Source organism: Perissodus microlepis, chromosome 19, assembly GCF_051167445.1.
Source record: "Perissodus microlepis isolate ML-2025 ecotype Zambia chromosome 19, ASM5116744v1, whole genome shotgun sequence".
In the NCBI taxonomy this organism is placed as follows: Eukaryota; Metazoa; Chordata; class Actinopteri; order Cichliformes; family Cichlidae; genus Perissodus; species Perissodus microlepis.
The window spans coordinates 6,871,913-6,897,860 of NC_140479.1; the positions used below are offsets into that span (position 1 = coordinate 6,871,913).

General features: G+C 39.9%; 2 protein-coding genes and 1 long non-coding RNA gene across 4 annotated transcripts; 1 reads left to right on the forward strand and 2 right to left on the reverse strand.

Moving 5' to 3' along the window:
- Nucleotides 1–3,687: 3,687 nt before the first annotated feature.
- Nucleotides 3,688–11,395, reverse strand: LOC146365268 (tumor necrosis factor alpha-induced protein 2-like). Its single transcript, XM_084915513.1, has 12 exons — nt 11,374–11,395; nt 10,448–10,522; nt 9,551–10,187; nt 9,182–9,293; nt 8,845–8,967; nt 7,837–7,931; nt 7,630–7,722; nt 7,398–7,521; nt 7,177–7,296; nt 6,905–7,060; nt 5,987–6,108; nt 3,688–3,832 (listed from the first exon to the last, which is right to left on the reverse strand). The coding sequence occupies exons 1-12, from the start codon at nt 11,393–11,395 to the stop codon at nt 3,688–3,690; spliced, it is 1,824 nt and encodes a 607-aa protein (XP_084771639.1).
- A 3,651-nt stretch (nt 11,396–15,046) lies between these two features.
- Nucleotides 15,047–16,600, forward strand: LOC146365269 (uncharacterized). Of its 2 annotated transcripts, none has more exons than XR_014798670.1 (4): nt 15,047–15,062; nt 15,487–15,565; nt 15,791–15,908; nt 16,003–16,599. It is a non-coding gene; the product is annotated as an uncharacterized LOC146365269 (long non-coding RNA). The 2 variants fall into 2 exon arrangements; XR_014798671.1 differs by lacking the exon at nt 15,047–15,062 and adding an exon at nt 15,290–15,321 and having other exon boundaries at nt 16,003–16,600.
- Nucleotides 16,601–20,667: 4,067 nt separating this feature from the next.
- LOC146365270 (uncharacterized) lies at nt 20,668–24,716 on the reverse strand. The gene is made up of 7 exons (XM_084913930.1): nt 24,628–24,716; nt 24,012–24,177; nt 22,697–23,020; nt 22,199–22,456; nt 21,995–22,062; nt 21,441–21,484; nt 20,668–20,719 (listed from the first exon to the last, which is right to left on the reverse strand). The coding sequence occupies exons 2-7, from the start codon at nt 24,046–24,048 to the stop codon at nt 20,668–20,670; spliced, it is 783 nt and encodes a 260-aa protein (XP_084770056.1). The 5' UTR covers nt 24,049–24,177; nt 24,628–24,716.
- Between the last annotated feature and the right edge of the window lie 1,232 nt (nt 24,717–25,948).

The following is a 25,948-nucleotide window of genomic DNA, read 5'->3' on the forward strand; positions in this document are numbered from 1 at the left end:
TATCCTAAATCCAAGAGTGGGGAGCAGATTTGTAGTCTGTGACACCAATGCAGTTTCAGCTATCTTGTTTAGGCCATGTATACAGCGATTTGAATCCCATCAAACACTACTATTCATACTAGCTAGTACGTTCTTAAGAAAAACCACAGATATTTTTAAGTGTGCTGCTGGAAAGCACACAGTATCCATGAAATGCATGTCAACTTATTTGGTAAAACATTTCCGGCTAACCTCACCGTCTGCCCATTTACTCACCTGATTCTTCCTGCTCTTCTACAATCGCTCTGCCCTCTCTCTCCATCCTCCGCACGCCTTCGTTCCACTGATAATAGCACAAACACTGCATTCAACTACAAAAAGCATAATACTATAATCTGATGATCATTATTGCAATAGCAGTCAGGGATCCATTTTTGATATCAGTATAAAACAGCTTAGTTATGTAAAATTATCATTAACAAATGTGGCCAAAACAGAAGCTACAGCTGTACATGTCTCACCTGTTTCTTTCTCTCCCTCTGTGTCCTCCTCTCTCAGACCTTGTGCGGCCACCCAAAAGTTAAAAGTAACAGTGAAACAGAATTTAGAAAATAATAAGGCACAAATTGATCCATACCAATTTCTAGCAGTATTCAAACTGAATACAGGCTGCTGCTGGATATCGACAGGTAACATCCTTTTAACTTACTGTCACCTGGAACTGGAGCTGTGCTGTTAATAAACACTGAAACCCAATTTAAACAGAATAGGAATAGAAATCTTTAACAAACTGAAACAATAAAGTAGCTCATTTTCTGGCAACTGGCGATATGCCAGCCAACTATAGTTACTTTTAGGGGTGCTGTGATTAAATTTAAGGATTTTTTTTTTTAATGGGACCACTAAAAAGGGTCTGAGCTCACCTATGGCTGTGTTGCATTGGGTGCTTAAGAATGATATACAACAAGAGGTATCATAACAGATAGAAAAACTCCTGCAACAGATGAGTTGTACTTTTTCCCTCTCTATTACCTTCTTAAAGATGTAAAGAAGGAAAACTGCCTGTACAATATTTAACAATAGGAAAAGTTAGAGAAAATATCTGACTCAGGCTGGTTACCACTTATATACTGGGGAGGCAGGTAAATGTAAACAAGTTGTAATAAAACCAAATCCGACATGATATCAGGACATTTATGTCCACTAGAGGGGGTTGTGTGCTGTATTTGTTTCAGAGTGTTTGTCCATACCTATTTGAGTAAAAAAAAAAGTTGAATATTTGAGCTTTATTTTTTTTCCAAGGGCTGTTTTTATGCACATCATTACAGATATTCGCTTCAGGAAAAGAAGACATTTGAAATCGAAATAAGCGACTAAGTGTGAGTGGAGTAGGGTTAAAAAAAAAAGTGAATCAATTGCTTAGTGGCCTTTTATTGGTATTACCATATATGCATTTCAGTAAAGCAATGTTTAAATCTTCTTAGCTACAATCACAAAAACTGAAAAAAACAAAACAAAAACAGCTTAAGCCACTTATACTAAATAGAAAATAAATAAATAATAATAATAATAATACACATTAAAATATTTTTACCTGAGAAATTAATTGACTTTGACGGCTATATGTCTGGTTTCCTTGAGATTGACATGTCACTGAAATATGTGAAATATGTAATTTTTCTTTTTCTGATGTCAAACAATAGTGTGTAAAACATCACAGGACAAAGGTAATATTTTTAAACAGTGTGTTTTGTTACTTTACTGTCAACACAATATTACCATTTATCTTCTGGTACATATACAAGAATAAAGAATTATTCAGTACTAACTTGCACAAACCAAGAAACATAAATTGCAGAAATTCTGACTTCTTTCAGTGGTTGTGTATTTTTTTTTTTTTTTTAAAAAGCAGTACCTTATGTTGTAGTATTTTATTCTATTCTATTCTGTTATATTCTTACAAAACTATTGGATAATATCAAAATGAAAACTTCACTATTTACACAAAGGTTACATGTGAAACAATGTCCCAGCGCTTCAGAGTATTATTTATCCATTTTGTTACAACACATGGTTTCTGTGATTTCAGCAGTATCTAACACAGTAATAGGAAAGTTCAGTAGATTTATTATTATCCAGGGTCATAAATGTTGCTGTGGTGTAAAGCACGTGTGTCTGAGTCCACCATGGCATAAAAACAACAGTACTTGTTGTTGTATTATGATGAACGAATGTTGAAAATTTTCTTGGTTTTAAATTTAAGCTAACTCAAGTTTGTGTTTAGTCAATTAATTTGTATTTTTTTAACTTGCAAAACTTGCGAACTTGTAAATATCGCTAAATGTTGCATAAGACTGTAAATGTCTTCTTTCGTGCTTAAATGCAAATTAAAGTGTAACACCATGCTTATGCTCTGTTTGACTCTTTGTAAAATTACAAAATGATTTGATTAAAAATAAATTACATATGAAGACGGTTAAGTTCAATCAAATTCACACTGTTTGTTTAAATGCAGGCTACCTGTACTATACAGTTGATTATAAAGTATTTTCATGATTAGGTGAGGTCTGTTCCATGATTTTCCATGACAGTTTAAGCAGACAAAAGATCTGGAGTTTATATTATTTCACTGGAATGTAGTCATGAGGTCTAAAGAGATGTTAATGCCAGTGAAAGAGGGTGTGATTAGACCCAAAAATCAAAATAAACCCCTCTGAGACAGCAAAAACTTGACTAGAAATGGCCGAACCAACAATCTGATTTATTCATAAGAAGAATGAATGCTCCAACCAGCTCAGCAACACTGAAAGGTCTGAAAGACCAAAGAAGAAAACTAAAGTGGATGATAACAGTAAATATACCCTGTAAATATACAGGGTTTAAAACAAGGTGCAAACATGAGGTTAAACTGAAGAACAAGAAGGTCAGATTAGATTTGCCAGAAAACATCTAAAAGACCTCGCACAGGTTTTGAAAAACCATCTTTGAAAAGATGAAACCAAGATTAACTTGTAACTTGTAACTTAAGACACATGGGAAGAGAAAGTCAGGAGAAGGAGAGAAACAGCTTGTGATCCATTTCACTACCACATTATCTGTGAAACATGGTGGAGACAATGGCCCTCATGTACTAATACATAAATAAGTCCACGCGAAAAATTACTGTTAGATTTGTGAAACGTTGCGTGCCAGACTATTCTGATGTCACCAATGTGCATATGCTAGTAAATCAAAAGCATTCGGAACCAACATGCACATTTCCTCACCCCCCATTTCTCTGTGTACAAAACTATGTTTACCTCCAAGTGAAGCAGAGCACATGTTGACGATGTTTTAAGAGAGAAGCCTGCACCTCTAAGACAAGAATTTAGGAGAAAGTTTCACTGTAGAAAATGGAATAACAGTGTCTGAGGTCCAAGGAGGAAGTGTTTCCACATAAGTCATGATCTTTCAAAATAATAATTAATTAAATAGAAAGAAACACTTAGGCTGATACTCACTGTTGCTCAAGTCAACAAAAAGTTTGAAAAACACTAACAGACAACAAGAAAAAATACGTGGAGAAATGTCCATGGCAGTCACTTTGTACATCTTTACAGACAGACTAAAAACACTAGCATTCACTCCATCTTATCTATCACACAATATAATACACTCTGCAACCCAACTCTCAGTCAGTGATATTCTGAAAAGCAAATGAAGGGCTCATCACTTCAACTTCGAGAAAAACGTCCGGGTTTCAGCATTAGTATGGCTTTCTTTCAGTATGTCCAGCACTGTGGTTTTGATAGTTTTCTTGTCGGCTTTGGAGAGGTTTGCTTTGAGTTTGAGCAGAGCCGAGACATGTTTTTCACTGTTGGTGACACAAAGAAGAAAGGGTTAAAAAAAAGTGTATCATGTATTTCATGATTATGTTTATGATGATTGCCTGGGGACTCTGTTGTCCTACTGGGAGACTTCAATGCTCATGTGGGCAATGAAAATGAGACCTGGAGGAACGTGATTGGGAGGAATGGCGGTACCTCTGGATTGGCATACTGGGATGGTGGTTCCCATCTTTAAGAAAGGGGACCGGAGGGTGTGTTCCAACTATAGGGGGATCACACTCCTCAGCCTCCCTGGGAAAGTCAATGGTAGGGTGCTGGAAAGGAGGGTCCGTCCATTCGTTAAACATCAGATACAGGAGGAACAATGCGGTTTCCGTCCTGATCAAGGAATACAGGACCAGCTCTTTATCCTCTTAATGATACTTAAGTGTGAATGGGAATTTGCCCAACCAGTCTACATGTATTTTGTGGACTTGGAGAAGGCCTTCGACCGTGTCCCTCGGAGTGTCCTGTGGGAGGTACTCCAGGAGTATAGGGTGTTTGGCCCATTGCTACGGGCCATTCGATCCTTATACAACCGTGGCAAGAGCTTGGTCCACATAGCTGGCAATAAATCAGACTAGTTGTTGGTGGGTGATGGGCTCTGCCAGGGCTGCCCTTTGTCAATGATTCTGTTCATAATTTTTATGGACAGAATTTCTAAGCATAGCCAAGTGGCGGAAGGATTTCACCTGGGTAGTCTCAAAATCTCATCTCTGCTTTTCGCAGATGATGTGGTTCTGTTGGCTTTATCAGGTAATGCCCTGTCACTGGAACAGTTCGCAGCCGAGTGCAAAGCAGTGGGAATGAGAATCAGCACTTCCAAATCTGAGGTCAGCCAGAAAAGGGGGGCGTGTCCACTCCACGTCAGGTACAAGTTCCTGCCCCAAGTGGAAGAGTTTAAGTATCTCGAGGTCTTGAGATACTGGGATGGGAGAAGGGAGTGGGAGATCAACAGATGGATTAGTTCTGCGGCTGCATTGATGCAGACGCTGCACTGGTCTGTCGCGGTGCAGAGAGAGCTGAGTGTAAAAGGGAAGCTCTCAATTTAACGGTTGATCTACATTCCCACCTTCACCTATGGTCCCGAGTTGTGGGTAGTGACTGAAAGAACGAGACCACGGATACAAGTGGTGGGCATGAACTTCCTCCGAAGGGTGGCTGGCCTCTCCCTTACAGATAGGGTGAGAGGTTCGGCCGCTGCTCCTCCATATTGAAAGGAGCCAGTTGAGGTGGTTCAGGCATCTGATAAGGATGTCTGCTGGGCGTCTCCTGGGTGAGGTGTTCCAGACAGGTCCCCAGGACACGCTGGAGAGATTATATCTCTCGGTTGGCCTGGGAACGCCTTGGTGTTCCCCCGGACAAGCTGGAGGAAGTGGCTGGGAAGAGGGAGGTCTGTGCTTTGCTTAGGCTGCCGTCCCTGCGACCCGGCCCAGGATAGGCGGAAGAAGATGGATGGTTGGATGGATGGATGGATGGATGGATGACACTGATCCCATCCTGACTAGTTTCTAATTGCCATGTTACGTCTTTTTCTGTGTGTAACCAGTTTCCTGCCTCTGACGCATATTCTTCCTAATAGCTGTCAGTAACACATCACCACACCTATTTAAACTACTGAAAAAAGTGAAGGTGGAAAATGTGTCAATTTCTGTTTTAAATACAACAGTAACTGGAACTCGTATTGGTGACACTGATATGTGCCTAGATGTACATGAATTCCAGGTTTCCACTAGTTTTACCAAATAACTCCCCACAAAATCACACACTTCTGTGGTGTTGGTACTTTCAGTCACACAGACAGTCTATATGTGAGTGCTATCAACAGCAGTGTTTATGTCCCCTGATTCCCTTTCTCCTTTTCCTTTAAGGTTAGAAATAAGAGGTCTATACAGTTGGGTTTCCGGTGCCACATTTGGAAGAAAATCTTTCTTTTCACTCTAACAGCATTATTGACTTCATCTGCACACAATGCTCTCTCATGCCAGCATGTTTTAATTTCCATGAATGCTGAGAAGAAACATCTGAAACCAACTGAGATGTTTGGCTTAGTCTACTTCCTATTCCTCCTCACCTATCGATAAAAAGTGCAGTTGTTTTTGTATTAAAGTAAATAATTTCTGAGTCAATTCAAAAGTTACCTGAGGTCGGGATAAGCAGATCCCAGTGAAACGATTTGCATCTGTATGGCAGGAATATCTTGGAGTTTTAGCACTTCTGCAGTCTTGGTCAGGATTTCCTTTAACCAGTCTTGTTTGGATCCCTGTGAAGACAAATCAGTGACGTCAGTTTAGTCTGCAAGTTTCCCCAAACTGTAATCAACATAACTGGAGTTATTACACTGGGGTTTCCCAAGATCGATGATGTATTTGATACGTTCTTTCAGTTTCATGAATAATGTCTTTATTTATGCACCATGTAGTCATCAACCAATGGTCAGATCTTTGATACATTTGTAACTACAGTCCAGTTGTCCTTAAATGGGGGTTTTTCCTTCATTTCTACCATGTTTTACTCCATGTAAAATGTTTGTATAAAATATTAATTTATTAGCTACAGATAAAAATCTGTAATTTAAAAATCTTTATGACAAGGGCACTCATCATCTAACTTATATATTGACTGTTGGTCCGTCATTTTCTATGAGTCAATACCTTTGTTCTTAACCCTCTCAGGCTCAAATTAAACTTTTTGTTGCTAATGCACAACCAAGTCCTGCAGTGGTACTTCTGAGTAAAAAAAAACTCATAAAATATGTATGTGGAGTAATCAGGTTGTTAGTTTTTAACTGTTGCAAATCAGCAACGCCTGCCTCGATAGGGTTAAGGAATGAGTCAGGTTTTCCATTCCATTTCTTCTATATCCTTGGAGGTTGACATTTTAGCCAACTCCTCTGACTTCCTTTTTGAACTTTATAGAACTTTTAATCAAAACTTCCAAACCAAATAAATGTGAAATGCAGCTGATTCTTATTCTTATGTTTTCCAGAGCTCAGCAGAAATCTGATCACTTTTGGGTTTTATTCATGTCTCAAAGTGTGCAGTGAAGGTAAGTCTCACCATTTTGGCAAACAGCTCGTGCAGTTTCTCTGCATTTTCTTTCACAGTCTCGTAAGCCTTCTGCTGCTGATTGCTGTCCTTCAGTTTGACCTCTCCTTTCAGGAGCCTCTGGACATATTCTACTGTCACTTCCTGGTGAAGCTGACCAATCAGCTCCTGAATTTAGCCCAAGTATATAAGTAGTCAGAGCACATCATAATCCTTTTACTTAAACATTGGCAATGAAGGCAATAATGGCCATTCAATCCAAAACAAAGTTTTCCTCCTTTTACCTGGTAAGAGGACTGACTCGAACCCTGAAGTTCTTGAAGCTCGTCTTCAGTGCTATTCAGCAGCTTCTCAAACGTGTTCTTCTTCAGCCAGTCACTGGTTCCCAACTTCTTGTAGTGTGGCTGTGTGAGGAACAAATAACAAAGTTTTTAAAATCTCTGATTAAAACATATTAGGATTTAATCCTGAGGATTATTGATATCTGCAGTTTTAAAGAACTTACTTTAAGGATCTTGTGCACAGGAGTTAATAAATAAGTGTGGGCAGACTGTTTCATCTCAGTCAGGACCTGCAAACAGTTTTCCTGCACATCCTCTGGGAACAGATCGTGCTTCACAAGGAAGTCCCTTTAGACAGACCACACAAGGCACATTAGCTCACAGTGACGTATTCGCCTGTTATGATGAAGTAAAAAAAAAAATCTGAATTTCCATCTAACTGGATCAGAAACGTACCTGAACTGTTCGACACAGCTGAGGTTTGCCTTTATGAAAGCTTTGCTGTGCCGTTTGTTCTGCTTAATGACGTCTTCATGAAATTTTTGATATCTGCAGAAGGTTGAGAACATTTTTCACTTCTATTATCTTGTTATTACCAAACATAAACTAAAATGTATTTTCAAATGACAATATTTAAAAGACAGCCTTGTAAAGCCTTGTTACCTCTGCATGAAGTCTGTCAGGTTGGATGTTATTTTCTGGGCCTTGTGTCGGTCTCCTAAAATTTTGTGCGCTGATGTCACGATGCCGTTGATAAACTGAAGACAAATGGATTGGCAAATCAGTGGCAGTTTTAAGTTCCCAAAGCACTTTACACAGCAATGCACTTCCATCATTTTCAGATCCAGTTAAACACCAGGAACCAAACCCAGTGCTTTACAATGTCAGTGACTAACCCAAGTGATTAAACTACAGAATCATGGGAGGGTTTGAAACTGTGACTCTGATCTGACAGTAAATGAGCTTCTGTAAATGACCCAAACAAAAATAATTGTCTTCCTTGTTTGTAAATCTTTTTCTCAAAGTTTCTAGAAGTCTTTTTCAGTTTGGTTAATATGTGCAGCAGGCTGGAAAATATTTGTCAGCACTTCTTTGGAAAGTTCTAAAGTGGATAACAGAGTAAATGTCATTTTGCACATTTTGTTCTCCTATAATCAAAACAATGCTATGTCATTACTTCACCACAACAATTTTATTGCACAGTTCTGATATAGCAATGTATTCAAAGCCTCTCCCAATGGTCAATGTGGCGGTGGTGAGGTCCCTGGCTCAACTGCAGGGGAGGAGTGAAACAGTGAGCTCAAGGGGGATGGAAGGACCCCCCTTGAGGTGTCAGGGATTTAACTAATGAGGTTTCTCTCTTTGTAAATAATGAAGCCAGAGACCTAAGATGAGAGGTGTGTGAGCTGGAGACCAGCAGGAAAGCAGGTGGAGTGGGTGCCGTACCTGTCAACAAGCAAATGATTTGCAATAAACACTCCTCAACATGATGCAGTGAAACAGGTCAGTACAGTCAACAATTACAAGTCAACAAACGCATGACTCACTATAAGAATCTTTGAAGTTGGCCACCACAAGTGACACCTTTCACTTTATATTAACACCTTTTTATAAAAGCATCAATTTCAGCCTCTTTTATATCAAGTTGTAGCAACTCTATGGCAACTCTACCTGGATGACATCATAGGCCAAAGGACTGACGTAGCAACCATCATCTCTTGTCGGCTCCTTTCCTTGACCCCACTCTTTCTTTGCTTCATCCAATACTCGGCCAATATAAATCATCAGGTCGCGCTAAACACACAACAACACACAGCTGCCAGTTTTAAACTGCTTTCACATGTAAAGATTTAATTACTGACAGTAATAATTACATCTACAATATTATGTATAAAAAAATATCTGTCAAAACCAGCAACTCTTTGATGCTGCATTTACACATCTCACTTTAAGCCCTGCAATGACCATACTGATTAACTGGATACACGCCTTAGATACACTGTGTTACCTGTTGTTTGCTGAGGTACTGCTCCTCCAGAGGTTTCAGTAACTCGTCAGGAAGCAGGTTTCCCAGCGCTTCAGTATTGATATTACTGGCCAGCTCAGGTTTTTCAAGGATTCTGGTACACAGAGCAGATAACACATGAGTTTCTATAAACACCCCAAGCTGTGTTTAGTCTACAAAAATGTCATTTTATTTAGCACATTAAGAAAACAAGAAATTAGCCGTTACATTTGTATTATTATTCACTATCTATCTGTAATTGTTCAGGTATTTATTCTTCAAGGATCAGTGAAGGACCTCACACTGACAGACATCCTCATGTTTAGGCACAGAAAGATGCTACTTCAAACAATAATTGAACTGGTGGCTTACCCTGGATAAAACTCCTTCACCCATCGCAGGAGGAAGCTGCAGTCCTTGTCATCCAGAACAAAGTCTGCAATCTTTTTGAGTCTTGCGCTGAAAGTTTGATGGTACTGTCTTGCATAAAAGTTACAGATGTCCATCTCTGGTGGGTAGCAGTTCTTCACAACCTCCACCACCCACTGCATGTCTTCCTTCAGCTGCTTGCCCATGGACTGGATGTCTGCCTGGATCGAGGACTGGTTCATCTGGTCACCAGTGGGGCTCGATTGGTTATCCATACGCCCTTTCACTAATTCATGAAGCACTTTGTCATGGCACTCCTTCCACTTCTTGGGCCTCCAGGCTGGTGGAGTCTGGTATCTTTGTCTCCACAGCTGGTCCTGCTCTTCCTCAAAGTTGATGGCCTTCACTGCAGATGTCAAAGCAGACACCTCTTCCTCACTGCTGAGAGAAAGACTCTGCTGCAGAATCTGCCATACACGCTCTTCAAGGGCTTTATGGTCTGCAGCAAGCTTTTCTACCGCTTCCTTGTTAGCCTCAGCCTCAGCTGTCTCCCAAAACAGATGTTTCTCCCTGTCTATCAGTTGCTGAGTGGCCTCACAAAAGGCTTGCATTTCAAGGTATTCCTCAAACGTAGGTTTCACTGGTGGACAAAAAGAAAGACAAATCTTTGAATTTCTTTTAGATTACCAGTACTATTTTATAGTTCAATCACCCAGGCTCTCTGGGGTTCTCTTGATATTTATCACTAAACATCTAAACAAATCTTCCTAAACAGTGAAATGAATGCTGCACATGTACTATAAACACATAATTAAATATCATGAAAAAAATTGTAATTAAACTTATGCCAAGGATATTAACATGGGATTCAACAAATAAAAAAATATTTGTACTTCCCACCTTCCACCGAGGAGCGTCTATCCTCGTGTCCTTTCCGTCTAAAAGAAAACTCTCTCCTAACAATATTATTGGGATCTGAAAGAAAAAAGCACACAGTTTAATGAAGTTTGAATAACAGACTGCAGACATGAGTTCTGGTCTTTTGTTTTCTCCACTTTCCACAGACAAGCATCAGCAGTGCTTTTTGTTGTGAACTCAGTGCCAAAAAAAATGTTGTCTTTTTGCCCATTATTGTCATGTGTAGCTGTGGCAGGCATGAAGGAGGTGGACCCAAGTGCAGAACTCAAACATGAAGGATGAACTAAAGGTGGCAGTTTTATTGCTGGGGAAATTGTTAAAAGTGTAAACTCACAAAAAACACCAAAATTTAGAAAAATGGAAAATAGTAACAAAAACACTGGGAAAAGAAAACTTACACCAACAAACTACAAATGAGGAGCTACACTGAAACTAGAAACACATGGAGATTTACACACATGAGGAGGTACGATGTGACAAAGGGCAAAGAAAAACACAGGGCTTAGATATTCAGAGGAGTAATAAGGGAAACAGGAGCGAGCTCTGCCGCAAGCTTTTCTACTGCTTCCTTGTTAGCCTCAGCTGTCTCCCAAAACAGATGTTTCTCCCTGTCTATCAGTTGCTGAGTGGCTTCACAAAAGGCTTGGATTTCAAGGTATTCCTAAAATGTAGGTTTCACTGGTGAACACAAACAAAGAAAAATTGTTTTTAATTATCAGTACTATTTAATAGACGAATCGCCCAGGCTCTGTTAAACTGCTTTGATACTTTCTCAAGTTTTCACCCCTAAAGATGAAACAGGTCAGAAGAAGCGTTTATAGCCATTTTTTTTTTTTTGTTCCACAATTTTACTGTGAAAAACACTTTTATTTATAACATGTTTCCTACTGCAACTTTGGACCTCTGACCTTTATAACGATTTGAATACATGTCCAATGTTCCTGAATAAGTTTTGTTGGAAAACAAAATAAACTGATCAAAAAATGTTTGATATTTATTACTAAACATTTAAACAAATCTTACTAATGAGTGAAATGAATGCTGCACGTGTACTATATGCACATAATAATTAATAATAAGAAAATAAGAAAAATAATTATAATGAAACTTTCAACTATATTAAAATGGAGTTCAACAAATAAAAAATAAAAAATATTTGTACTTCCCACCTTTTTCCTCCTTCGAGTCTTTAGAAGGGAGTGTATCCACTTCCCTTTTCCATCTCCATAGAAAAGATTCGCTCATTCTCTTTAATCTTTTATCAAACTTTGACATACGGGGTTCTAAAAAAGAAAAGCAAACATTTTAATGTAGTTTGAATAACAGACTGCAGGTTTTCTCCCCTTTCCACAGACAAACATCAGCAGTGCTTTTTGTTATGAACTCAGTGCCCAAAAAATTATTGTTGTTTTTTTGTCCACTATAATGACCACCGCAGAGAACATTTTATTAAACATTTTACCGAGAAAAAATCCTGTGCAGATTTTAGCCACTTTGGTTTGTTCTTTCATGACTGCATGATTGTAAATATGAAATCTGATAATAGGGCTTTTTAACAGTCATTTGGAGTTTTTATAGTAAGGTCAGGGGTAACAATCCATGCATTAATGAGGTACATTTAGTTGTTAATATACTGGTTGTCCAGCCATCAAAAAAATGTAAGTCCAAAGTGTCACATATAAATGAATATTGGCATTTACGTGGTTTCATTTTACAGTGCATGGTTAAGTTAGCAATTACATCCTGGAAATATTCTAGATTTGCAAAAATGTGCCACTTTACATACATTAAATATTTTTTTAACACATAGATTATTGACCAGGTTAAAAATATTATTTGAAGGCATCAAATCAGGATTCAGGAAACTGTGATGAATATAATCACTAATAAATGTTAATGTTACACTACTAAATACAAATAGCAGCTTTACTTAGTCTAAGGAGCTTGGAAAGAAGGAGCATCTGGACTTCTTTAAGTTGCTTGAAGACGTTTCACCTCTCATTGGAGAAGCTTCTTCAGTTCTGGGGTCAAATGGTGGAGAGTCCCAGATTTAAGCCCTGTGGGAGTGTGGTGGTCCCCCCCCTCAATGAGCCTCTAACTAATCACATGAGCCAAGGTGTGAAGACGGGTGTGGGTCACAATTAGCCAAGGTTTCGGGTGAGCTCATTGTGAAACCTGGCCCCACCCTAGCATGTGATTTCCTGAGGTCAGATGGCCCAGGATGTGAGTGGGCGTTAAGGCGTCTGGGAAGGGATCTCAGAACTGGATTATAGATGGCAGACAGTTGGTGTCGTAAGCCATGAGGCAGTGTAGTTCACAGTCAGCCAAGGAAATCATGTCCAGAACAGAAGCCACAGTGGACATAGATGGCTTCTTTCACTCTTCTTTCAAACCATTAGTCTTCTCTGTCCAAAATGTGAACATTGGCATCCTCCAAAGAGTGACCTTTGTCCTTTAGATGCAGATGGACAGCCGAGTCTTGTCCCGTTGAGGTGGCTCTTCTATGTTGTGCCATGCGTTTATGAAGTGGCTGTTTGGTCTCTCCAGTGTAGCGGTCTGGGTATTCCTCGCTACACTCTACAGCATACACTACATTGTTAAGTTTGTGTTTAGGAGTTTTGTCTTTGGGAGGAACCAGTTTTTGTCTGAGTGTGTTGCTGGGCCTGAAGTACACTGGGATGTCGTGCTTGGAGAAGACTCTCCGGAGTTTTTCCGATACACCAGCTACAACAATGTTGTTTCGTTTGTCTTTCAGAGCCTCCCTAGTTGGTGTCTGATCTTCTTTTCTGTGCATCTTTGCTGACCTGTGAAAGCCCAATTAGGATAACCGCATGTTTTAAGAGCTTCCTTTACATGTACACTTTCCCCCTGAAATCCCTTTCCAGACGCCTTAACAGCCACTCACCTCCTGGGCCATCTGACCTTGACCAGAATTTCTATGGATCAGCGTATGTCCTCATCTGCAACCTAAATCTCAGTCCTTGCACCAGTTTCCTTTATATGTGTCACCCCTGAGCGATCGACGTAATCTTTTTAATAGATTTTCATACCATTGCTATGCAGATGACACAGTTTACGTTTATGTCAAACTCAACAACCTTAACAGCCTTTCCTGCTGCAGTGACTGCTTCTCTGCCATTACTAATTGGATGTAGTCAAATTTACTTCATCGCAATTTCAGTAAACCTGAGGTTCTAGTACTTGGCCCAGGCAGTTTCTCTAAGGAGATAAGTCAGTACATCGGCCCCTTCACAAATGACTTCTAAAACTAAAAACCTTGGTATAATTTTTGACCAACACCTGAATTTTGAAACTCACATCTCAAAGCTCACCCAAACTTGTTTCCTTGACCTCAGGAATATTGCGAAATTCTGTTACTACTGGTGGTGGTCAGAGGGCCCGGTGGCGCCTGTGTCCGGCAGCCTCGCCTCTGTCAGTGCACCCCAGGGCAGCTGTGGCTACAATGTAGCTTGCTATCGCCAGTGTGTGAATGGGTGAATGACTGAATGTAGTGTAAAGCGCTTTGGGGTCCTTAAGGACTAGAAAAGCGCTATACAAATGCAGGCCATTTACCATTTTACTAGCATAATTCTCTGCATGGACAGGACACTGCTTATACAGCAGAGCTTCTGAAACCTGATCACTGCAGCCAACCTTTCGGATCCCCTAACCAGGGTCTTCTTACTGTCCCTCACTTTAATTATTAAACCAGAGGTGATTGTACTTTTGAGGTTGTTGCAACCAAACTGTGGAACAGCCTTCCTCCCTCAATCAGGTCTACTGACTCTGTTATTTGATTTAAAAGGTTTATTCCGGAGCCCGAAGCAGCTCTTGACAAAACAACCTGGCTAGCATGTACAGAGGCCTGACCACAACATCTTTGGAATGAGTAAAAGGAACTAGGTCTTGTCGCTCAACATCACCTGTGGACCTGCATTTGTTGTACCTGGATGGCAACAAATGCAACCCGTTCTCACTCCCGACGCATAAAATAATGACAATTTGTCACGTCCCTTAACTTCTCATGCTGACGCCTAAGGTACCCTTCCACGTTTTTATGCGACGCTGTGGGTTGTCAATTCATTCCAATATGAACCCGCTCGCAGCGATCAGAGACGCTTCGAGCAGAGGCTCCAGCCATCCATTTACTCCAATAATAACCCCGTCACGGCGAAACATGACGCCGTGAAGCACAATCTAACTGGAGAACCGGGGACCCTCTCCGCGAACGGGTTTTTCTCCCTAATTTAATGCTTTCTTTTAATGACATCGTTAACATTTCTCAACAAAAACACATGAAAGTATCACTGATAATTCAACAATAAAATCGCTTCATGTTGTGGCCATCACACAGTGTTTTCCAAACTGATTCACGATCTGAAAGTGCGCAGATTTAACGTACATAATCCTTTGTTAGGTTTATTATTTTCATTTCACACGTAAAACACATTTATAGATTCATCCACCACTCCTGTTAGTTTTGGATGCTCTCGGCTCCAACCAATCAGACGCAACCTGTGTAAGCAAAGGATGATGGGAGAACGGAGAGACCCATTTATAAGAATAAGAAAATGAGGCGGAATTGATTCTAATGCAGGTATGTAAAAAATACATATATTTAAAGTAATACCTTGATGTGTGTTTCAAAGTTTGTTTTTCATAAAAGCTTCAAACAAACAGGTGACTGATCTTGAAATGGTGTAATGCATTTAGAAATGGCTACAGCTACCGTCAGCATGCTTGCTAGGTAATGACTACACGTGGCTACTGCAGCATTAGCCATTTAATCCAACGATGATGGATTAAATGTATTACAAACGTTTAAGGACTTGTTTGTTGCAAAATACCCTCACATGGTGCGTAAAGCAGTTTTTGCGCTAAGAGTTCTGCTAGCTCTTTACAAACTGATGATGCTAACGTTAATTGCTAACGTTAACCGGAGCGCCAAGACTGAAAATCATTTGAATTGCGTTAGTTATGTGTTTATGTCACTGAGTTCTGCAAAAATCTTTCCTCTTTAGCTTGAAAATGAGTGATTCAGAGGATCCCGAGCTGGAGGAAGAGCTTCAGGCTGCTGACGAACTCCTTCAAGATATGCAGGTAACATTTTTAGTGGAAACAGTTGTTAAAGAGGGAACACGCTTGTCTGATATTTTGTACGGAGTAAACGTTATATTATTTGAATTTTTTTTATAAATTTTTATATATGTGTGTATATATAAGTTTATGTCAAATTAAGTTGGTTAACTTAAGATGTTTGATAATCTTTGCTTTAATCATGGACTGTATTTTAGGTGTTCCCATTGTTCCTTGTTAATTGCGTAGAATGATGCACAGAGTGAACCTCAGCCAAGACCAGTGCGCTGGAAAACACGTGACAGACAGGGAGATTTTATTCCTCAAAGACCATCAACCAGTCGAAGTACTAGTTGCATGCCACGTGGTCAGTGTTCACACAACCATTGATTTTATCTCGCAACTTGTTTTCACCAAAGAATTTCAGTAAGTAATTCTTCAATCTCTTTTTTCCCCCCCAGTGTCCAGAGATCAGCATCAATGTCCACGTGAAGAACCTAGTTATGTTGCCAGTGTCAACCCAACAAAAGGTACTTTACCTTCTTGTATATATTGTGATTTCTGTTTACTTTTATATTTGTTGTTATAGTTGAGTTAGGCAGGGCTTTTGTGCAGTCCTAAGAAACATACTGCCTAGAGTGTTTTTCACTTTGTGGAAGAGTTTCTTCCTTTCTTTATTTTTTTTCTGTTAGTGTGTGGAACTGAGGTGCTTCGTCAGGAGCTCCTTCAGTTGTTGGAGGATGGAGAAGAGGACGCAGCCATGACTTGTGAGACGTCGTCTGAGTCAGCTGCTACTCACTGGGCGATCAGAAATATGGTGTCCTCGCAAAAGTGGAAAGAGGCCAGGCCTTGTCTTATAGACAATATGTTAGCTACTCTGGATCCACAGTCACACCGTGTGTGTCAGTGTGGCAAACAAGTAGTTGTGAGGTGTCTGGACTGCCCGCCTCTTCCATTCCTTTGTGCTGACTGTGATATTGCAGTTCACACACGCTTTGTCCTGCACAACAGAGAGGCAGTAACAGGAGGGTTTTTGCAGCCTTCATCAGAGTTTAGGTACGGTTTTTAAGTCTTATGCATTTCTTGCTATGTACGAGTATGAGTGGGTGCTGTTATTGTATATTTATTGTGTGTCAGTTAATTTCCAATTCTTTTTATATATATTGTGTGTTTTAATGTTAGTTCGGCTGTTGCCTGTGCAAAGGCCAGACCATGTGTGTGACTGCCCAGCAGGTAACGTTGAGGTTTCACCCGGCGCAATTGTGGCTCTTGTAACCATAAATGGTAAGTTGCCCTTTTGTCACACACTACATACACAATAGATGTGTTTGGAGGTTTTATTGCAAATTGTGCATTGCTATCTTGGTTTGAATTACCCTCGGCCCGCAGTATATGTGGGCACCTGTCAAAGGTCATTTGGATTTACCAGACCGATTTGAAAATAACATGAAAAAAATGAATGCTTTGAGCCATGACTGAATTTATCCTTATCCTTTCTAAAGGCTGTTATAACCTTGCACTGCCAGTGGTGAGCTGCACCAGCTGTGGCCTAATGTGGTCCCCCTCAGTTAAGGACATCCTGGGTAGTGGATATTGGCCTGGCACCTTAAATTTCTGCACCCTGTTTTCAATGGATGTCTTTCAGTCTTTCTATGACATTAAGAAGGCTGCACCAGGGATGTCACTTAAGGCATTTCTCAAAATGCTGGATGAACAAACAGCCCATTTTGGAAGGGTGAGTTTCTAAATTTGCCAAGTTTAAGGAAATTGTGCAAATCAATGTTTATGATGACTGTCCTTGAATATTCTGTTGTATGTCCTCTATGTAAAAGACTGGCCGAATATCAGCTGATACCTTCAGTAAAAGTTTCTTGGAGTGGAGTGCTGTAAAGTTTGAGGTGGACAGGATGTGCAAGGAGCCATGCTTTAGCTGCCCTGCCTGCACTCCAGACATGCTTGCCGTCTCAGTTGATGGAAACCGCAAGTTTTATCACTTTCAGTCTAATGCAAGGTACGTTATGCATCGTGTACATAAGTCAAATATGGATTTGTAGAAAAATGTATTTTAATGTTTCTTTTCAAACAACTGTCACTGTGTTCGTTCAGCACTTCAGAGCAGGGGAACTTTGAAGGTGTCTTCATTGAAAAAGATGAGGAAGTTGCTGAGTTTGTGAAATACATCCAGAGACACACAAATCATGTACACATACGTGTGTGTGTGTGTGTGTGTGTGTGTGTGTGTACATATATGGATGGGTGGATATTTATTTTATTTTTCTCTTGGTGTTGTCGTAATACTATTTACTTTACTTTATCTTAATGTGTACTTAATTTTCTCACCATGTGTATTTAAAAAATGTTTGGTAAAATAAAAAGTTAATCACATCTCTGTTTAATGTGATTTTTCAACAGACATTTTACATTTTGACAAGAAAAATGGAATTTCCTTGGTGCAGTTGTTTACCCTGAATCATTCTTTCCCATCTAATTTAATGACTAGTGTACATGTTCAGATACGATAACATAATTTAATTTATGGGATGCTTTCTGGGCTGCTCAAATTATCACAAAATTTAAAAGCACCAGGCAGCACACTCACAAGTAAATTTTTTTGTTCAGTGTTTTGTCGAAGAAATCAACAAGTACAATTGAGATGTTTGCTGTAGTGGTGTGTTTGTTAAGAAGCATGCCAGCACACTGGTGAACTGACAGTCCCAGAATGCACCCGAGCCATTGACTCGCCCCAGAGCAAATGAAATTGCTTATCTAGAAAGGCAACCGTCATCAAAGAAGAAGTAAAAGAGTAGGAAACGAATGGTAAGGGAAGGAACTGTGGGGTAGGAAAGAAAGGCCAGAGCTGTGCAAAATGACCTCCAGCAGGCCACAAATGTGCACGTCTGCTCAAACGGTCAGAAACGGACTCCATGAGGGTGTTATGAGGGCCCGACGTCCACAGGTGGGGGTTGTGCTTACAGCCCAACACCATGCCGGATGTTTGGCATTTGCCAGAGAACACAAAGATTGGCAACTTTGCTCCTCACAGATGAAGGCAGGTTCACACTGAGCACTTGTGACAGAGTCTGGAGACGCCGTGGAGAACCTTCTGCTGCCTGCAACATCCTCCAGCATGAGTTTGGCAGTGGGTCAGTTTTGGTGTGGGGTGGCATTTCTTTGGGGAGCTGCACAGCCCTCCATGTGTTCGGCAGAGGTAGCCTGACTGCCATTAGGTACTGAGATGAGATCCTCAGACCCCTTGTGAGACCATATGCTGGTGCGGTTGGCCCCGGGTTCCTCCTAATGCATGACAATCCTAGACCTCATGTGGCTGGAGTGTGTCAGCAGTTCCTGCAAGATGAAGGCATTGATGCTGTGGACTGGCCCGCCCATTCCCCAGACCTGAATACAATTGAGGACATCTGGGACATCATGTCTCGCTCCATCCACCAACTGCACCACAAAATGTCCAGGAGTGGGCAGATGCTTTAGTCCTGGAGTCTGGGAGGAGAGCCATCAGGAGAGCATCTGCCACTTCATCAGGAGCATGCCCAGGTGTTGTAGGGAGGTCATACAGGCATATGGAGGCCACACAGACTAGTGAGCCTCATTTTGACATGTTTTAAGGACATTACATAAAACCAGATTAATGATTCTGTATTGCATTGATCAAGGAACCAACCCAATAGGAGCTAAAGGAATCCTCTTGACATTACTTCACTCAGTAAGTTTATGTTATGTTTAATGTGCATTTTCTTCATCAGTTTAGAACATAACATGTTAGCGCTCCCTGGTCCTTTTTGGAGACAGATCCTGAGACAGCAGGCAGCTATGGAGAACTCGTGTCAGCTGTGGTAATTAAGGAATACTTTGATTTAATATTGAATTCATGACAACTATCCTCAGGCACATATTCCTGGATATATATAATGACATAAGTAAACTCCCATTTTAGAAACATTGCCTTCTTTGATCTGACTTATTGCCTCAGACTTTGGCCCTGTGTCCCCAAAACTACAGAAAATCCATGACACTGAGTAAGAGGCCTTTATCATGTTATAAGTGAGAGTTTGGTGTAACAGTGGTTGAACATGCCAAATCAATCCACAACATACTGCCATTCCCCAGCTGTAACCTGCATATGCATCAAACCAAAATCCAGTATCATAGCCACATGATAGACATACAGATGAGGTTAAAGGGCTGTGTCATTTTGCCAGATAGCTTCACCCCAAAAAAGATAAACATTCTTCAAAAATTAAAGTTTGTGAATATTTCCAGTATTGCCAGGCCTAAACCAACCTGTTAAACTTATCAAATTATTGTCATAGATACGAACCTATTGATTGAAACAGAATAATCCATTGAAGCCTCCATCATCATCCAAGATCACTGTTACTGTTCAGATTATTTTATCTCTGTTTTCCTCTAGAATGTTTTGAAAATCAGCATTTGATCAACAGACTTTTTAAAAGTTTATTTTGATCCTATTGTTTACGTGTGTAATTGCATTTGTATTGAAATTATGACAGGAAAACCCTGAATCAAATTGTATCTTTGATATCTAATAATAATATTAACAATAATGTTACATATGTAATATGTACACAATAATAATGTGCAAACAAACAAGAAAAATAGCAAAAAATGTCAATTTTTTTCTAATACCCTGTATATAAAAACCACATATGACCACAACTCCAAATGTGCAATTGTCACTGCATCTAAACATGACATATTACAAAAAGGTAGAAACATATAATATACAATATGTTCTGAAGCTGGTACTGGTGCAGTTAACTTTGCTTTAGGCTCCCATACACAGTAGGTGTTACTTACTATACGTGCAGTGCAGTATTACTTTAACTTGTAATATGTTATAAGCAAGTCACTTCTATATTTATGAGGATGTAGACAATAATGTTGGCTGATATGTAAAACTATGAGATATCGAGTGCAGGGAAGATATTATTGATCGATCAGATTCATGAATGTGTTAGGTACTTAAGCCACAATTAGAGAGTGAAACAGAGACTGACACTGGTTGAAATGTATAGTAAATATTTTATTTTGAACTTTTATGCTGAACTACAAACTGAACTGTGCGATCTCTGCGACATGTGGTGCCTGGTTTACTGTGTGTAAAACTGCGCAGGTTCCCATGTGTCATCCCACACTTTGCCACTGTCAGGAGAAAAACATAACAAACAACAACGACAACCACACACAAAATAGGATAATTTAGGTTGTGACATATGACAATTTTTTAGGATGAAATATCTTCTATATTCATGTCATACTTTATACACCTTCATTGTAATATAAATCAAGTCAGAGAGTAATAATATATGTAGTAGATGTCAAGCAGGACCACAGCAGCAGCCACGATCCATCGGAACCTGCTGGATGAGAGAGCACAGAAACTCCAGGGAAGAAGTTTAGTTAGTAACATGCATGAACTGCATTACTGAGACATGTATGTTTACAGATGGTGAGGGAGAGGGGGAGAGTTTTCAGTAAAAGGAGACGTGACTGCATCTTCAACCAATACTGAGCCTGCATAACCCTGAAAGAGACAGACAGAGAGGGGGGGGGGGACACTAACCCCCAGCAGTCTGGTCCTATTACAGCATAACTAAGGGCTGAGCTGAACCAGCCCTAACTATAAGCTCTATAAAGAAGTAAAGTCTTATGCCTACTCTTAAAAGTGTTGACCATGTCCACCTCCAAAACTCATAATGGACTTTGGAGGTGGACAGCTATCAAGCTCCTCACAGAAGAGGAGCTCGATAGCTAAAAGCTCCCAATTTACTTTAGTCCAAATACATGAATTCAAATTGAGGTGATAACTATTTATCAACAACATGAATGTCTGTTCCCATCCAACAAAGTTGTTACTACATACCATGTTGAGCAGGGCTTCCACTTGACTTTAACTTCTTCTTTTTCCTGAAAAACATGATATAAACAAACAATTAATTCAGAAAGACATGCAAGTTGCATACAAAAAGGAGCTTATAAACATTTGTGTACTATTGAATGGCTCAATATATTATACAATTAGTTTACAAAAACATAAGAACCACTACAATGCTTGTACTGCCAGCATCGAGTGCATGTCAGTAAAGCAACACTGCTTACATTGTGGCTCACAAGCAAAACTAACTGAAGCAGATGTTACTGAATGGGAAGGAGCACCTCCACATCAATCACTCCTTCTGAGCATGATGTCAGGAGGACTTTAAAGAACGTAAACATCAGGAAGGCAGCACGACCAGGTCGTATCAGGTGGTATGTTCTTATTTAATGTCCTATTTGGAGCGAAATACAGACTCAGTGGCTGAATTAGTGTAGATTCATCAAATACAAAAGCTTATGGATAGTCAGTCAGGCACAGTTCAAATCCGGGAAGTCCAAAGACGCAAACAAATCTGCACAACAGCAGGCTAAATTACTTACATTTACAACTCTCCTGTCTACTATCTCTTCATATTTGAAAATCTTCTGTGTACGGTGTTTTCGGCATTCTGAAAAATAACAAATGAAATATTTACATGAGGTCTGTAAAACTGGAGAAAATGCAAAAATTAAGAAAAAGAAATCTTAACAAACTTAACGAACCTGTCATGTGTTTCGTACATTTACAGTACCATAACATCTAACCTTTCTTTGTCCTTTTTTTGTTTGGGACATCCGAGGTGTACACCGTAGAAATTGAGGGAGATGCAGGATGTGGAGATGGAGAGGAGGATGCAGGAGGAAGCAGAGACAGAGAGGAAGATGCAGGAGGAAGCAGAGACAGAGAGGAAGATGCAGGAGGAAGCAGAGACAGAGAGGAAGATGCAGGAGGAAGCAGAGACAGAGAGGAAGATGCAGGAGGAAGCAGAGATGAAGAGGAGGATGCAGGAGGAAGCAGAGATGAAGAGGAGGATGCAAGAGGAAGCAGAGACAGAGAGGAAGATGCAGGAGGAAGCAGCGATGAAGAGGAGGATGCAGGAGGAAGCAGAGATGGAGAGGAGGATGCAGGAGGAAGCAGAGACAGAGAGAAAGATGCAGGAGGAAGCACAGACGAAGAGGAGGATGCAGGAGGAAGCAGAGATGAAGAGGAGGATGCAGGAGGAAGCAGAGATGGAGAGGAGGATGCAGGAGGAAGCAGAGATGGAGAGGAGGATGCAGGAGGAAGCAGAGATGGAGAGGAGGATGCAGGAGGAAGCAGAGATGGAGAGGAGGATGCAGGAGGAAGCAGAGATGGAGAGGAGGATGCAGGAGGAAGCAGAGATGAAGAGGAGGATGCAGGAGGAAGCAGAGATGAAGAGGAGGATGCAGGAGGCTGACAGAGGGAAGATGTTGGTACAGGCTCTAAATGAAGAATAAATTCCTCGTTTAGAGCCTCTGGGTCTGGGACTGGTCCAGCATCGACACTGTCAGCAGAGGATGGTCCAGCTGCTGGTGTAGAACTTTTAGCAGGAGGTGAAGCTTGTAATTCTGCAAAATTTTAAATATTAAATATTCATTAAAATGGGTTGAAAAAATGTACAGTACACACAAATACATAATAAGTAGTGATTTGCATGTTTTCAGTTAAGTTTTTACTAAAGTTACAACTTGTAAATATTGGCGTCAAATATGTCATCTCACACACTCACTGACCCAAATCATTCAGTACAAGTGCCCTCTAGGGTAGTGTGACATCTGTAGTGCTTTTCTACATTGTACATTAATAAATTAATGAGTGTGACTATAAATCCAGATAGCTAATGACTTTTTTCCTCTGATGACACTACTTTCCTGACTTTGTAGTGCATAACATTTGACACTTCAAGCTAGTACTGTGACTTAGGAGTTTTGTACAATGGTGATGCTAACTACCTCAGGGAGGTAATCAGGTAACCTCTTAAGAAGTATATAAGTTATTTAAGAATCTTGGTGTTCATATTGGTAACATTATAACATTTGTTATACTAGAAAGTCTCGAAGAGAATTATCAGGTCTGGTTTTCGTGTAGATTTTTAAAATTACATTTGTATATACATGAGTGTGAAAGACCATACTATACACACACACACATACAAAATTGTTCAGGTGGGTAACACCAGAGGTTCAGTATGGCTAGCTTTGGTGATGTGAACGCCACATGGGGAGGTAATAAGGCATATATAACACTATTTTACGTTAGCAACAGGACATGTAGGGCAGCTGTCACCTCACAGCAAGAAGGTTACTGGTCTGAACCTTGGCTGAATAATAGAATAGAATAGAATAGAACAGAACAGAACAGAATAGAGTAGAGTAGAATAGAATAGAATAGCTGGTGACTGTTAACTATCCTCATCCTCACCATCTTGTTTGTCTCTGTGTACCCCGTGGTGATCTGCCTTCTTATCTAGGGTGTACCATGAGTATCACCCAAAGACAGCTAGGATAGGCTACCTGATAAGGACACCTGGTTACAGATAATGGACAAAGCATATCTTACTTCTCAGAAGGTGTTCATAAAGCTTCCTCATCTTCATGAGGATGTCACGTGCAGCACCTTCCGCTGGTTCGATCTGAGTGATCACGTCCCCTACTATACGGCCCTTACGGTCAAACTGTCCAAGAAACAGAATTGGCTGGTAGCCCAGGGCATGTAGTTTTGAAACCTGCAAGAACAACAAAGAAAAACATGCAGCCAGTCTTTCATGTAAGCAAATTGATGTATAACAAACCTTTAAGTTTCACATCTTTGTTGTTTTATTGTTGTCGATAGTTAAAAAGTATTTATGGTGACCAAACCTGTAAATGTATGATAAAATCCATCTTGAAATGTTTTGTCTCTCAGTTAATAGCCGATTAAATTAAAAATCAGAAGTAGCTTAAATAAAAATAGTTTTTAACAAGTTTTTTCTAGTTTGATGTCTTTAGTGTGATGATGTTATTCTGATGTGAATAACTTTTTTATTTATGCTCTTTTATAAATTAATATTTTATGTGTATATACATGTCTTGTTAGTTTCTTACTTCATGATATACAAGAAAACATTGACAACTGTGATTAATAAAGAATTGTCTAGCAGACCAACCACTTATTAGATCAGAACTTTTAAACTTACTGACAACTGGGCTGAATTAACCACCCTGCTCGCATTTCTGTTGTTTTTAACAGAGGCAGCCCAGTTACTGTTTTTAAACTGTTCTTGTTTTTTTTTCCAATCCCTCCTTTACGTTCAGGCTGCCCAGGCATCCACTGCATGTCTTCCTGTTGCAGGTGTTTGGAGCCTGACAGGAAGGGCATGGTTTGGTTTTTGGCTTTGTCATTTCTGCAAATGAAAATGGAACATGTAGGGATTATTTCAGGTCTGTTTTGGTTAAATGATTACAAAAATAATTTATGACCAAAGAAATAACTTATATTACGAGGCAGTATTACACCATATTTAGAAAAAAAAATCAATTACGAGATTAAAGTCGTTAATATTGAGTTAATTACGTGAATAGGGTTAAAAAAACTGAATTGATTACAGAAAAGATACATTGCTAAAATAGAGCAGTACTAACATTAGCTGGGTGGCCAAGCAAGTGTCTTACACATGAGAATACATCACCAAAAAAAAATTAAATAATCTTTTGCAGAAGTAGTTCTCTTGGTACACAGACTGCTCTGTGAAAACATTTCAAGTTTAATATCAGTTTAACATGCAAATTACCCACAGTTTATCACAACTTACTTAGCTAGGATCTGCCTCGTGTCGAGTCGAAAAATTCGCTGCAGGACCGTGAGTTGAAAGATACATTTACTACGACTCCCAAGATGCATTGCAGTAAAAACCATCCAATCGCCTTGCTTAAGATCTGTTGACATGTCGCTAAAGGCGCGCTGTAGATAAATAAAAAAAACTGTGTTGAAAAGACAATACAGTCAGATTTCCAAAGGCAGCAAAAACAACTCTGAGAGCTACTCTCCAGAGAGAAAGAGGATGAGAGTAGACACTGAGAAAAAAGAAACAGCAGTGACTCGGAGCATCCAAAAAAGTTCTTCTTCAAGGACTATCCAACTCCAAGTTCAGAAAAAGAACAATATGAACTTGAGTGATACCAAAAACTCTCAAAACACACCAAAAGACAACAAGAGGCCAGGACAAGCACCAGTGACACAGAGCAGCCAAAAAAGTTATGCGCCAAGGACTATTCAACATCTAGTTGAGAAAATGGACGTTACGACCTCGAGTGATACCAAAGCCTCTGATAACACTCCAAAATACAACAAGAGGCCAGGACAAGCACCAGTGACACAGAGCAGCCAAAAAAGTTCTTTGTCAAGGTCTATCCAAGACCAAGTTGAGAAAATGGATGTTACGACCTCGAGCGATACCAAAAGCTCTGAAATCACACTGAAATACAACAAGAGGCCAGGACAAGCACCAGTGACACAGA

What these genes read in the sequence shown, in the direction of transcription:
- LOC146365268 (XM_084915513.1), bottom strand. Translation starts at nt 11,395, where the DNA reads ATGTATTCAAATCGTTATAAAG. An exon ending in TAGACGCTCCTCGGTGGAAG is followed by an intron (nt 10,188 to 10,447) that starts GTGGGAAGTACA and finishes TTTGTCCACCAG; the next exon opens with TGAAACCTACGTTTGAGGAA. An exon ending in ACGAGCTGTTTGCCAAAATG is followed by an intron (nt 6,109 to 6,904) that starts GTGAGACTTACC and finishes TTGTCTTCACAG; the next exon opens with GGATCCAAACAAGACTGGTT.
- LOC146365270 (XM_084913930.1), bottom strand. Translation starts at nt 24,048, where the DNA reads ATGAAGATGAGGAAGCTTTATGAACACCTTCTGAGAA. An exon ending in TTATGAACACCTTCTGAGAA is followed by an intron (nt 23,021 to 24,011) that starts GTAAGATATGCT and finishes AAAATTTTGCAG; the next exon opens with AATTACAAGCTTCACCTCCT. An exon ending in CAAAAAAAGGACAAAGAAAG is followed by an intron (nt 22,063 to 22,198) that starts GTTAGATGTTAT and finishes GTTATTTTTCAG; the next exon opens with AATGCCGAAAACACCGTACA.